The following is a 14,779-nucleotide window of genomic DNA, read 5'->3' as shown; positions in this document are numbered from 1 at the left end:
ATCCTCAGGAGGCACATTCATGACCTTTCTAATCTTGAGCTTAACCCTAGTTCCTGATCAAGAGGCACCTTCTTTGGCATTTTACTTTATTTCAGGCTTGCATCCTACTGGCCGAGCTTTATCATTTTCTGATCCAGCTTTAATCTTTATTGTCTTGATGCCTCTTCTTTTTAACCAAGCATTGGTGTTGGCTGAAATCTATCAGAGATTGACATGGAATCCCTATATGACAATTGGACTGGCAGAATGGGAAGCTCTGCAACACTTCATTCCACATATTCTGTATCTAGGATCTGGACTTTGGTCAAATTAAGATCATATTAGTAATTGTTGTGGACTCAGCAAATATTACTACCTGTGTCTGGGATTCACATGATAATGTTTAGGAGCATGGAGAAACTGGAAAATTGTGATTAGGAGCAATACATTCTGAAAAGTTTCCATAATGGTAGTTCAACTTTGAAACATCTGAAATTGTAGCATTATCAATTAATTACAAAAGCAAGAAACTAGTACTGTTAAGTACCCAGGCTTCTACTACGTATGATTGATCTGGTTAGCTGTTTTTGCCTGTCAAATGTCAGGGGTTATCTATTTTGTATGTTTATCTGATTAATCATTGTTTCTTTATCGTCTTTAATGTTTATATCATGGTATTGATTAGTTTGTGGAGAAGTATCAATTATTCTTGTTTCTAGTTTTTAGATGAACTTTAAAGATCACAAGTGGAATAAATTCATTGCTTATGCCTTAAGATCTTTTGTTTTGCCCAAATTGTTAAAACTACTGTGGGCTTTCCATGCAGTCAAGAAAAGATTAGGCCAGAAAAGGAGCTTCAAAAAGCTGCATCAAAAATTTTACAGTTAAAGCTTCAAATTCGTGAAGCTTTCCACCAGCTTCATTCCTTGTGCTTAGAGGGAGGTCTTGAAGAAGATGCATTTGATTCACAGGGTCAAGTCAATAGTGAGGATGTATGTGTACTTAGTAGTGAGCTCTTTGTGCTTTTTTGTAAGATTTGGTAGCTGTATCAGTTTTCCAAAATGGTCATGTCAGGCATTGTTATGCTAATTACACAACTATGGCTGCAGATATTCTGTGCAAAGTGTAGGTCAAAAGACTTGTTTCCAGATAATGACATTATCCTATGTGATGGGGCATGTGATCGTGGATTTCATCAGAAATGCATTGATCCTCCTCTGGCAACCGAAGATAGTAATCCCTTAGCTGTAACTTGTTACTTTTGTTCTTTTGATGCACATCAAAAATTTTCTGGAAAAGTTTGCTTGTACAAACATTATACTGTTTAACCAAAATGTTGCATCTGCTAATTTGATCATTGCAGTTCCTCCTGGCGATGAAGGTTGGCTCTGCCCAGGATGTGACTGCAAACTTGATTGTGTAGATTTAGTCAATGAGAAACTGGGCACAGAATTTGAATTTAAGGATAGTTGGGAGGTGAGTTTCAACTTTTCATTGAAATTAACTGGCAAATTTCAATCAGTATACTATTTATCTGAAGGACATGTCTGTATTGCTTCACAGAGAAAAAATGGAAATTCGTAGTTTCTGTTTTGGCAATTCCTTTTGACAAATTCGCTTATTTCCAATATAGTAGAATATTAATGTACTAGAATTTTATCATTTTAGCTTCAGGTTTCAGATGTTTCACTCTTGGTATGTAGAATATTTTTGCCGACACAGCCGCTATTGCAGCCGGAGACGTGGAACTCCTCGACCCGGAGAACATGCCATCTGATGACACAGAGGACGATGATTATGATCCTGATGCATTGGAACTGCCTGATGATAGACAGAGGGAGTCTTCAAGCTCTGAAGAGAGTGATGGCACAAATGATACAAGCAACTCAAGTGATTCAAGTAGTGATGATGAAGGTTCTGAGAGTGATGATGCCTCTCAATTCTCCTTAGAAGGTGAATCAGAGAATTTCAGTGAGCACTTGGTAGGCTCAAGAAAGAAAAAAGTTAAAATGGCCACGGACAAGTATGCTCAGAAAATGTCTGAACTGTCCAAAAGTTTGGATATAGATGAGAAAGATGATATTCCTTCACCTGTCTCAGGGAAAAGGCATCGTCAAGAAGTTGACTATAAGAAGCTTCATGATGTAAGTTGTTTTATTTTTAGTATATGTTGCGATCTTGAGTATCACGACAGTTCATAAAGATAATTGGAATGCTTGAATTTGTTGTGAAAATTTATCTTGGTTTTGAATGACAAGCATGTCTTACAGTTGTGGAGTACATGAGCACCTCGTTAAATCTGAAAGGTTATCAATATTGATTTAAAATTTTAAAGCATCTTGGATGAATATAATTGCTTAAGATTGTTCTTGTAAGTTGTGTAACTGTATATGACTTGTGATCTCCTAATATGATGAGTGTACCAGTTGAAATGAAATTTGGAACTACAATATATAGATTACCGTTTTGCAAATGGAAGTACCATGGAGTGTTTGATTTGATTAGTTCACCAGAAAATTCAAAGGGTATTATGCAGACTTGTGCTTTCTACTAGATGTTAGCCCATTTTGCGTAAATGATACTCTTTTGTTTCATTCAAATAAACCTTATAGTTAGGAGTTAGATAAAGTGATTGTGTGGTTGCTTAGGTGATTAATTCTCACGAAAATAGCCTTGCAATGGCAACTCAGTAGATTTTTAATTACTAATATTTTTTGCCTCACTTTATAAGAGCCACTATGTCACAAGTTCTTGAAAGTAGTGCTTCACAGTATTTTCTTCCTCTGATATGCTTTGTTACATGTAAGAAATGGCAAGTTTCTCTTAGTTGTTCTCATTGTGAGACTTTATTTGTTCCAGCCTCCTAGTTATCAAGTTTTGAAATTATTGAAACTGAATCTAACATGTAAACTGGAAACCATTGAGTGTACTATTCTGAAGTTGTGCATGTTTAAGAGGTGATAAGTAATCACAATTTATGACAAGCTCACAATTTAATCACCAAAAAATTGTGTCTAATTAAATTTCCAAAATTTGGTGGCATGTTTTTCCCATCCCTTTTTTTTGATTTTTTGAATTCAGATTGTAAAATCTCTTTCCCAGTTTTATCAAAGTTTCTACTATTCTCGGATCAAATTGCTATTCTGTAGTTAAATATTAACATCAGTTCCATCCTATAGTTTCATATCAACTTTAAGCAGTAATTGAATCAATGATCATCACTGGCAGAAAAGATTTAACACTCCACTTCGGTCTAAATGAACTGACCTTTTGTTGGCTTAGTGCCAGTTTTGCCTTAATGCATACGAAAAATTTCCAGCATCCAGTTGATGTCACCTGAGATGTAACAGCAGCAAACAGGTCTGTCCAGGTCTAACAACCATAGTGCAGAAAGCACCAGAAATAGGGATGAATGTGCCACCTGACAACCCTCCTGATGAAACATCTCCCAGATGATTTAAAAATTACTGAAAGATATGTTCAGTCTTAGTGATAATGACAATAGGAAATATCATGCTTCTGGTAATCGGGAATGAATGAAACAGCTCCTTTGCAGTAAACAGAGAAAATGGTACATAAGTGCTGTGATGGATTTGACTCTTGAGAGACCAGGACACTGACCCAATCCAATATCAGGTGGAAACTAAATCTTTGTATATAATCTTTGCTTCCTCCTGTGCTGAGTGTTGCACAAGTGTGGTGGAGACTTCCATTCTCGAAGAGGTCAATAGTAGAATTCTTGCAGTTAAAAGGATGCCAGTGTATAGATACTCAATCAATGGAAAACACTAAACAGAATGAATGTATTCTTGCAACTGTATATGTTTGCCAGCTTTAATGAAGACAATGACATATGTTTCTATGCATTTATGAGAATCCAAATATTGTGGAATTATGCAGCACATATAAAGTTATTGTAGATTAGAATATAGATATTGTTTAATTTTCTTTATCTCTTGATTAGTGCTCTTATTGATGTTATAATTTCTTGTAGGTTGATGCAAGAGTGATGAGATAATAATACTTTAAAAGTATTGTATAGGATTCTGAAACACTAAAATTTATTTCTGATTATTGTGTTGCAGATCTGAATGTGAATAAGAGAGAGATCGGTCTCTACGATGCTTTGCACTATTGTTTTCTGTACATTGCATCTTTGACTGATCAGATTTGATAAGTATGTAATCTTGAAAGGACATGTCGATGAATAGACATACCTCAACATAAGTGGAGACATTTCTTCTTCATTGACATATCACTTCATTTTCGGTGCCCTCTAGTTACCTTAAGACAAACCGATTGTTATTGGCAATACGCAACTCGTAGCTAATGCAGATTATATGAACCGATATTATTATCAACGGTAATATAAATTAGTCTTTATCAGATTCGTATCTGATTCATGATCAATGCTATCGATTCAATATTATTCCTTATAAATGGCAAAGATAATTGTTATTCTCTATCGGTCAAATGAAGGTCAATAATACAGAATATACTTGGAACATTATTAATGATACTTAGATCATTATGGATGATAATTTGTTTTACAGGTAGATCAATATTATGATATATGATTAAGTATTTAATATGTATGTATATATCAATATACACAATGTATATGTTAAGATATAGCTTCAGTCAAATTGAAGCCATTATATATATATATATATATATATATTTACATTCAAATGTTTTATATATCTACTGCCTTTAATTACATATATATATATATATATTCATATGATTTATATATTAAAAGGCATATTGAATAATAAGTGCAATATATATCTCTATGTATTGGGCTCCTCTCATTATTAATGCCAAACTATGATTAATTTATCTCGCGGTTATTTGGAACAGTCGGCAAGCTTTGTATTGGTCAATGTCCATGTAAGGTCATGTTCCTCTGTGGACATGATTTTGTGCTTTCTTATATATTGCAGTTTGCAATCGCTGATGAGAACAACACAAAACAAGCATACTGTGCATGGTATCCTCAGCACTTTGGAATCTGACTTGACTGCAATAACATATATTAACATTCAGAATTTGTTTATATAATACAGTACAGGCTCAATCAATATTAATTAACGATAAGAGATCAAAGTGAGTGCAGATCCAATAATTATATTTAAATCAGAGTTCTAGATTCAATATTACTCCATTGCAGTTACTCTATCAGAGGTCCATAGACGTTTTCATGGTATCAGAGCCTAACTGATAGAGCATCAGAGTCAGCTTTATTCAGACTTAAATCTATTAAATTATCTTTAATCTGAAACAATGGTGAATCATGTAAGATTAGAAGACAGACTTGAAGGGGCCTCCAACTTTGCATCATGGAAGATATGAGTAATGATCATACTTCGAGAAATGGAATTAGAAGGATACATAGAGGAAAATAAGTCTATACCTGAGAATGACCCAGACAAAACAATCTGGAAAAGACATAATAATAAAGCTATGAAGATCATTATAGATTCTGTCAAAGGTCATATACTCCCATCAATATCAAGTCTCAAAACAGCATATGAGATGTTCATCACTATTAAGAATACATTCGAAATCAATAATTGCAGCAGACTGCTAACGTTGAAGCAATAACTACTATGCATAAAAATGAACAATGGAGAGTCTATTACATCATACATCTTAGGAATCTCAGAATTAAAAGATCAACTTTTTATCATCAGAAACCAAGTTGATAATAAAGAGCTGTGTTTTAATTGCTCTAAAAGGTTTACCTTCATCTTGGGAAAACTTTATTCATGGTTGAATCACATTCCAAGAGGATAAAGTACTATCCTGGCCCAAGAACTGCAACATTAAGAACAAAATAACCATTGGTTTTAGAGACAAAAGTTTGTACAAACTCTGTAATCTTCAAAATTTAGCTGTAACTCATGAAATCTCAAATACTAATGAAATCTGGCAAAGGAGGCCTGGACATCTTCATTTTCATGCCTTGCCATCTACAGAAAAAATAGTAACCGGATTACCTAGTTTAAAACCTGATCATTCTGGAACTTGGAAAGGATATGCATTAGGTAAAAATACAAAAGAGTACTTCCCCAAAAGTGAACATAGATCCAAAGCTGTACTTGAACTTATTCACACTGACTTGTGTGCTCCTATCTCTGTACCTTGTCTAAGCATATGTCTATACTATGTAATTTTTATAGATGACTTCTCTAGGAAATCTTGGATTTACTTTCTTAGACTTAAAGAATCAAATGAAGTGTTATCCAATTTCAAAGAGTTTAAAGCTCTAGTTGAAAACCAAAGTGGGAAGAAAATCAAAACTCTAAGATCCAACAATGGGGGTGAATACATTTCAAAAAACTTTAAAGAATTTTGCATCTCTGTTGGAATTAAGAGGGAGTGTTTTGTACCATATAATCCCCAATAGAATGGAGTTGCAGAAAGGAAAAATAGATCTATTATAGAATCTGCCAAAGCCATGATGCATGACCGAAATCCCCACATCTCATTTTGGGCTGAAGCTTCTAACACCATAGTTTACATCGAAAATAGATGCCCTCATTCAATATTAGATAACATAACCCTTGAAGAAGTATTCATAGGAAACAAGTCAGACTTAAGTCATCTAAGAATCTTTGGATGTCCTGAACACATTCATATACCTAAGGAGAATAGAACTAAACTAGAACCATCAGGGAAGAAAGACATATTTGTAGTATACATTGAATCATCCAAAGGTTACAAGATTTATGTCCTTGGTCAAAGAACTAATGAAATCAGCAGAGATGTAAACTTTGAAGAAGACATTGCGTTTAATCTCTCGAAGAACATTGATGAACCATACATAGAACCAACTAGTGAATTAGATGAGAATCTCATAGTGGAGAATCAGAGGGAGAGTGATTCTGGAAGTGATGCACTTCCAAATTCAAATATAGAAAACATAGAAAACCCTAACAAGAAAAAGTGGCCACTTTGGGCAAGAAAAATAATAGAAGAATATCAAGTAGAACCTGATGAAGTTGTACAAATATCCGAAGTCATCAAAACATAACCTTCAAGTGTTGAAGAAGCATTATCATGTCAACCTTGGAAAGATGCAATGATTGAATAATATCAATTCATACTAAAAAATGATGTATGGGATGTTGTACCTAGAGCTAAAGATAAATTAGTTGTCTCCTCCAAATGGTTATTCAAAATCAAGCATGCACCAGACGGTAGTATTGAAAAATACAAAGCCAGATTTGTAGTTTGCGGATTTTTGTAAATGGAAGGAATAGATTATGAAGAAACCTTTGCCCTAGTTGCGTGTTACACTTTTGTCAGAACCGTCATAGTCATTGCAGCATCCAGAGGGTGGAAGATACACCAAATAGATGTTAAAACTGCATTTCTAGATGGTGTAATTGAAGAAGTATAGAGCAAACAACCAGAAGGATTTGTCACCCATGACCAAAATTCCTATGTTTGTAAACTAAAGAAAGCACTATATGGTCTTAAAGAAGCCCCAAGGGCATTGTACAAAAGAATAGACAGTGATCTTTCAAAATTAGTAAACTCCAAAAATGAAGCTGATTCTAATATATATTTTAAAATAGTTGATGGTGATATGATTATTCTTGTATTATATGTTGATGGCTTACTAATAACAGGTGAAGAACATCTTATAGCAAAATGCAAATAGGATCTGATTGCTGAGTTTGACATGAAAGATCTAGGACTTCTTCACTACTTCTTAGGCTTAGAAATATGACAAAAGAAGAACATCTTTCTAAATCAAGGAAAATACACTCTTGACATTTTGACAAAGTTTGGGATGATGGACTACAAACTCTTATCTACTCCTATCGAAACAAATCCACACAAATTGAAGAATGATAGATTTGAATTAGAACCCATTGATCCCACTTACTACAAGCAAATTATGGGATCACTGATGTACTTGGTAAACAGTCGTCTTGATATCTGTTATGCAACCAATGCCTTAAGTCAATTCACGTGTGAATCAAAGAAGATCCATCTCATGGCAGCTAATCATATCTCACGGTACTTGTGCGATACAATTGGATTGGGTCTCAAATATGACCAAGTTGAGATTAACCTTCATGGATATTTTGATTCTGACTTGGCCGATAGCGCTACTGATCATAAAAGTACTACAAGATATTGTTTTAGTCTTGGTTCAACAATGATATATGGTTAAGAAAATTGCCCACAATTATGTATTGTGACAATCAAAGCTACATAAAGTTGTCAGTGAATCCAAAATTCCACAATTGATCAAAGCATATTGAAATCCCTTATCATTATTTTGGAGATATGGTAGATCAAGATGTTCTCAAATTGGAATACATGAGCACAAATGAACAAACAACAAATGTACTTACCAAACCTCTATCTAAGTCTAAATTGGAGTATTTTAGAGGTAAACTTGGTATGGTTCAAATATGATTGTAACTACTGAAATTAAAACCTTAGTTTTGTGATGCATATGTGTACAATCTTATAAATTCTTTTTGAAAAAGTTACTATCTTATACTTGCATGTGATATGTCATGAAAGATGATGATCTTTCATTGATGTATAAATAGAGGGTAACTATTGTAAGGTGACGACTTATCAATAGTAGACCTATTGTCATGACAAACTTCATTAAATTGTTGTCTTGGAGTGCCGGAGTTCATGATAACAAATGTATTATGATCAGACTTCATTAATTTGTTGTTCTAGAGAGCTGGATATCATAATACTTGTCATGATAGAGTTTATGACATTGTAAATCTTTGTTATTTGTTAGACTACATTAGGTTGCTGTCTCGGAGTGCTGGAAATCAGATAATCAAATCTTCTGATAGGCATAGATTAGATTGATGCTTGTGCACAGATGAAGAGATTGTGAATCCATTTATGTTTGAATTCTCCTTTGCCAAGAGGGAGTGTTAAGATACAGCTTCAATTAAATTGAAGCCATTATGCATATATATACTTACATTCAAATGTTTTATATATCTACAGCCCTTAATTGCACACACACACGTATATATTCATATGATTTATATATTAAAAGGCATATTGAATAATAAGTGCAATATATATCTCTATGTATCAGGCTCCTCTCATTATTAATGCCAAAATATGATTAAGTCATCTCATGATTATTTGGAACTGTCGGCAAGCTTTGTATTGATTAAAGAGAACAAATTTCCACAATCCATTCTATTGTACTGATATTATTGCAGTCAAGTCAGATTCCAAAGTGTTGAGGATACTATGCACATTATGTTCGTTTTGTGTTGTTCTCATCATAATCACAAATTGCAATATATAAGGAAGCATGAGGTCATGTTTACGGAGGGACATAACCTTACGTGGTACCAATTACCACGTAGGGTCAAGTCCCTACATGGACATTGACCAATACAAAGCTTGTACTGATATGTTTCTGGATTCGATTGTGTGGAGATTTTTGCCATCAACGTTTTGAATCACAGTACGTGATCCATCATCAGGATGAAGAGCAAGAGATGCAAAACAATATGTTGCAGATAATGGATGACCCAAAAAGATAAAGGGAATAGGCAAGAAGGAAGGCTCACACCCCGAGGTTGAAGCATGAAAATAAAATAAATAAAATAAGAAACATTAAAAAGGGGTAGACAGAAGGACAAGGGGCCAAAAAGGGGGGGAACACTCCCAAGGACAGACTAGAAAATAAATAAAGGAGTCAAAAGAAGAAATTATGAGAATAGACCAGTGAAGAAATAAAGGAAACCAATGAATAAGATATAACTAAGAGCGTGCCTAAAATTTTTACATAGATGAAATATAACAAGAACATAAAAGAAAACAATCAAATACACGTAAGCAGGAGACATGCAATGGTCAGAGATGATAAATACAAACTAGCTAATATATATGCGATTAAATATATATATCAGAGAGACAAAACAAATAGGTGTGTGCATAATATGCGCCAATGTGTGTGTTTATATGTTGAATGGGTTTATATATATATATATATATATATATATATATATATATATATATATATATATATGTATATGTGTAAAACATGTAAGTATATTAATGTTCAAATACATACCTAATCATATATAAATTAAAATACATACATATTTGCACATTAATATATATAAATACCCACATATTCATATATATATATATATATATTTATGAATATATGTATTCATATGTATATATATATTCATATGTATATATATAAAATATATATGAATATGTGTATATGCATACATAAGTACATATATATATATACCTATGTGTATATATATATATATATATATACATATATATATATATATATATATATACATATATATATATATATATATATATATATATATATATATATATATACATAACAATGCATTATTATATAATATGAGTGTGTGCGAAAGAGAATGTGAAAATATACATGAGAAACTATATAAAGTAGACATAAAAATGAACCAACTAAAAATATAAAACTATGTAAAGTAGACAAAAAGTAGACATAAAAATATAAAAATAATAAATAAGAAATAAATATGTGCGAGAGTGGATATATATATATATATATACAGACATAAAAATATAAAAATAATAAATAAGAAATAAATATGTGCGAGAGTGGATATATATATATATATATGTATGTATGTATGTATATGTATATATGTATACATATGTATATGTATATATATACATATATGGTATCTAAATAAGTGAAAGAATAAACCATATAAAAATCAAAATAAATAAGAAAAATAAATGTGCGAGAGTGGATGTATCTATAAATAAGAATGAATATATGCGTATGCTCACACAACTATATACATGAAAACCCAAGCCGAATGAGAGGAACACCACAAAGAGACAGAGACGAGGCAAGGAGACAAGGAGGAAATGAAAAGAATGAAACAAACAAGAAAGAAAACACAAACCAAAGAGACCAGGACACTAGAAGAACACCTAAGCCCGAGCCAACCAAAAGGTGGTGTGCGAGAAGTGTACACAAAGGAGCTGAAGCTGTTGCAAAGGGACCACCAAGACCTAGACACCTAGAAAAACCACTACAACAAGATCACAGAGAGCCACGCCAGAAGCAAGAACCAAAGAGAAAAGAGGAAACCCAAAGGAACAACCACCAACAACAAGGCAGAAGGAGAGGGGAGACCCCCTGGAGCACAAGAAGAGAAGAACAAAGAGGGAGTAGGACACCACCCGGGGGGAGGGGAGTAGGCAAGCAGGAGGGAGAGGGGGGGAGAAAGAGGAAGGTCAACTAGCGTGAAGTTGGTCTCTGTCACATGCGGCCAGCATTGGCTGTCAAGAGGGGTTAAGGTTCTAACCATCATCACGATTAAGGTTTATGGGGTGTTTGTAGATCTCGACAGCTTCTTTGAGTTTCCTTTTAAAGAAGTTGTCTTCCTTGGCAAGGACGAGAGTGTCTTCCAAGCAAATGTGATGCTTGGTCGTGAAGGAGTGCTCAGCTAAGGCAAATTTGCACACTCTATCGTGTCTAATGTCAGCGACGTGCTCTTTGATCCGGGTGTGGAATGAGCGGCCTGTTTCGCCAATATAAGGTGTGCCACAGGAGCAGACCACTTTGTATACCCCTGAGTTATAAAAAGTGTCTCTAGAGTCCTTGATGGAAGGAACAAGGTCTCTAAGCTTAGAGAGGGGTTTGAAGACTACACGCAGGCCTTTCTTGGTAAGGATCTTGGAGATTTTGTGGGAAAGGCCTTCTACAAAGGGGAGATAGGCATTCACCACCAGAGGGGGAAGAGAGGGGTTGGGAAGAGAGGGGGAATGGTGGACCGACTTAGCTTGGTTGAGAGCCCTAGATATTTGTTTAGGGGAATATCCATTGAGCTTAAAGACTTTGCGAAGGTGGTCGAGCTCAAGGTTTAAGTAATCATTATCACAAATTCTAAAGGCTCTCAGAGCAAGGGTCTTGAGAATGCCCCAATTTTTGGCTAGGATGGTGGTGGGAGGAGGAGTGAATGTACAAGTCTGTGTGAGTCGCCTTTTTAAACACACGACGACCCAGAGAGCCATCAGGTTTTTTGATGAGGAGAACATCAAGGAAAGACAATTGATTATCAGACTCAAGTTCCTTGGTGAAGGAGATGCTAGGCGCTAAGTTGTTGATGTGTTGTTGGAACTCCTCTAATCTGTTGAGCCCATGAGGCCAACATACATTAGTATCATCAACAAAACACTTCCACCACCTAGGTTGAAGAGGGAACGATCGGAGGGCCAATTCTTCAAAATCTTGTTTATTTCTTATTTATTATTTTTATATTTTTATGTCTACTTTACATAGTTTTATATTTTTAGTTGGTTCATTTTTATGTCTACTTTATATAGTTTCTTGTGTATATTTTCACATTCTCTTTCGCACACACTCATGTTATATAATAATGCATTGTTATATATATATATATATATTCACATATGTATATATATATATACACATAGGTATATATATATATATATATGTACATATGTATTCATATACACATATTCATATATATTTTATATATATACATATGAATATACATATATATATATATATATATATATATATATATATATATATATATATATATATGAATATGTGGGTATTTATATATATTAATGTGCAAATATGTATGTATTTTATATATGATTAGGTATGTATTTGAACATTAATATACTTACATGTTTTACACACACACACACACACACACACACACACACACACATATATATATAAACACACACATTGGCGCATATTATGCACACATCTATTTGTTTTGTCTCTCTGATATATATATTTAATCGCATATATATTAGCTAGTTTGTATTTATCATCTCTGACCATTGCATGTCTCCTGCTTACGTTTATTTGATTGTTTTCTTTTATATTCTTGTTATATTTCGTCTATGTAAAAATTTTAGGCGCGCTCTTAGTTATATCTTATTCATTGGTTTCCTTTATTTCTTCACTGGTCTATTCTCATAATTTCTTCTTTTGACTCCTTTATTTATTTTCTAGTCTGTCCTTGGGAGTGTTCCCCCCCTTTTTGGCCCCTTGTCCTTCTGTCTACCCCTTTTTAATGTTTCTTATTTTATTTATTTTATTTTCATGCTTCAACCTCGGGGTGTGAGCCTTCCTTCTTGCCTATTCCCTTTATCTTTTTGGGTCATCCATTATTTGCAACATATTGTTTTGCATCTCTTGCTCTTCATCCTGATGATGGATCACGTACTGTGATTCGAAACGTTGATGGCAAAAATCTCCACACAATCGAATCCAAAAACATATCAGTACAAGCTTTGTATTGGTCAATGTCCATGTAGGGACTTGACCCTACGTGGTAATTGGTACCACGTAAGGTTATGTCCCTCTGTGAACATGACCTCATGCTTCCTCATATATTGCAATTTGTGATTATGATGAGAACAACACAAAACGAACATAATGTGCATAGTATCCTCAACACTTTGGAATCTGACTTGACTGCAATAATATATATCAACATTCATAATTTGTTTATATAAATACAGTACAGGCTCAATCGATATTAATTAAGGATAAGAGATCAAAGTGAGTCCAAATCCAATAATTATATTTAAATCAGAGTTCTAGATTCAATATTACTCCATTGCGGTTACTCTATTAGAGATCCATAGACATTTTCAGTATATATACATGCATATAGATCATTCTATTGATGATTATCACTCAGAGTTATTTGCCCGAACCTATCATTTCAACATGTAACTTGAACTCCTATGCTGTTAAAATGAGGGTGTATTTCTTCTCAAGAAATCCAACAATTATTCCAGCATATATCACCATTCAGGGAATTAAAGAATATTATATTACTCAACAACACAATAGAAGACTGACGATAAAATCCAGGAGTCTCTTGCATATCATTGTTCTCTTACATGTCCTTGGTTGATGTATTGAACTTTCTGAAGTTTTTACTGAAGAATCTGACTGACCCCTCCAAGTTCCATGCAAGTCTGATTTCACAAATTAAAGGAATTAGTTAGTTAAGCCACAACTTTCACAATTCCCAAAGCCATTCTTATAATATTGGTTTTGTGTACTACAGTCACATCATTTATTGAATTTATTTTATTTAGCTTAGTCATTTTATACTACGTTATTGATTCGGCCTCTTGGAGGCTAGATGCGGAAGCCGATGTGGATGAGTGTTGGAGGTAGATGGGTGTGCTGTGGGTGTCACTCATAGGCACTCGGATGTGCACAGATGCCTATCTCAGGCATCCAAACACATTCGGGTGCTTGTGAGTGGCATCCGGATGGCACCCATAGGGCACTCAGAAGCATCCACAGGCTTCCTCGCCCAGAGAAGAAAGATAAGCATTTTTAAATATTTTTTTTAACATGGGGCATTGTTCTATTAGGCTTAAATCATGAGTAAAATGAGTAAAATAATTAAACAAATGTAATGAAAGATAAGAGTGATACGATAGATTTGAACAACAATGAGACATTGATGCCTCAAAGAAACTCTTTGTGGGTGAAACTTCAACTTAATAATACTATATGCTGAGTGCTTAAAAATGGCCAACAAAATTGATTCCACAACCCCTTCTTTTAAAATTAATCTATGCTTAAAATCTGAAACAAGTAAACAGATTGTAGATTATGTACCTTGTACAAATAACTTTCTAGGGGTTTTGCATCAAAACAAAATACTTGAAAGAAACAATGTAGATCATCTTTTTATCTTGAAGGTAAGAATACAAGACTGAAATTACTTATTTGATTTCTTTG

At 33.9% G+C, this 14,779-nt stretch overlaps 1 protein-coding gene across 2 annotated transcripts in view; it reads left to right on the top strand.

The window, feature by feature from the left end:
- Positions 1-14,779, top strand: part of LOC149565716 (uncharacterized) — a 161,821-nt gene that overhangs the window by 66,226 nt on the left and 80,816 nt on the right. For both annotated transcript variants that reach the window (XM_089819207.1, XM_089819208.1), the window contains 4 exons: positions 806-971; positions 1,089-1,212; positions 1,343-1,455; positions 1,683-2,123. In XM_089819207.1, the coding sequence (XP_089675333.1) occupies positions 806-971; positions 1,089-1,212; positions 1,343-1,455; positions 1,683-2,123 (844 nt within the window). The remainder of the gene's footprint in view (positions 1-805; positions 972-1,088; positions 1,213-1,342; positions 1,456-1,682; positions 2,124-14,779) is intronic.

This window comes from Cupressus sempervirens, chromosome 3 (assembly GCF_028749045.1).
Source record: "Cupressus sempervirens isolate cs-2001-9-10 chromosome 3, ASM2874904v1, whole genome shotgun sequence".
In the NCBI taxonomy this organism is placed as follows: domain Eukaryota; kingdom Viridiplantae; phylum Streptophyta; class Pinopsida; order Cupressales; family Cupressaceae; genus Cupressus; species Cupressus sempervirens.
The sequence above is the reverse complement of the archived record's forward strand: the minus strand, read 5'-3'. Positions and strand labels throughout refer to the sequence as shown.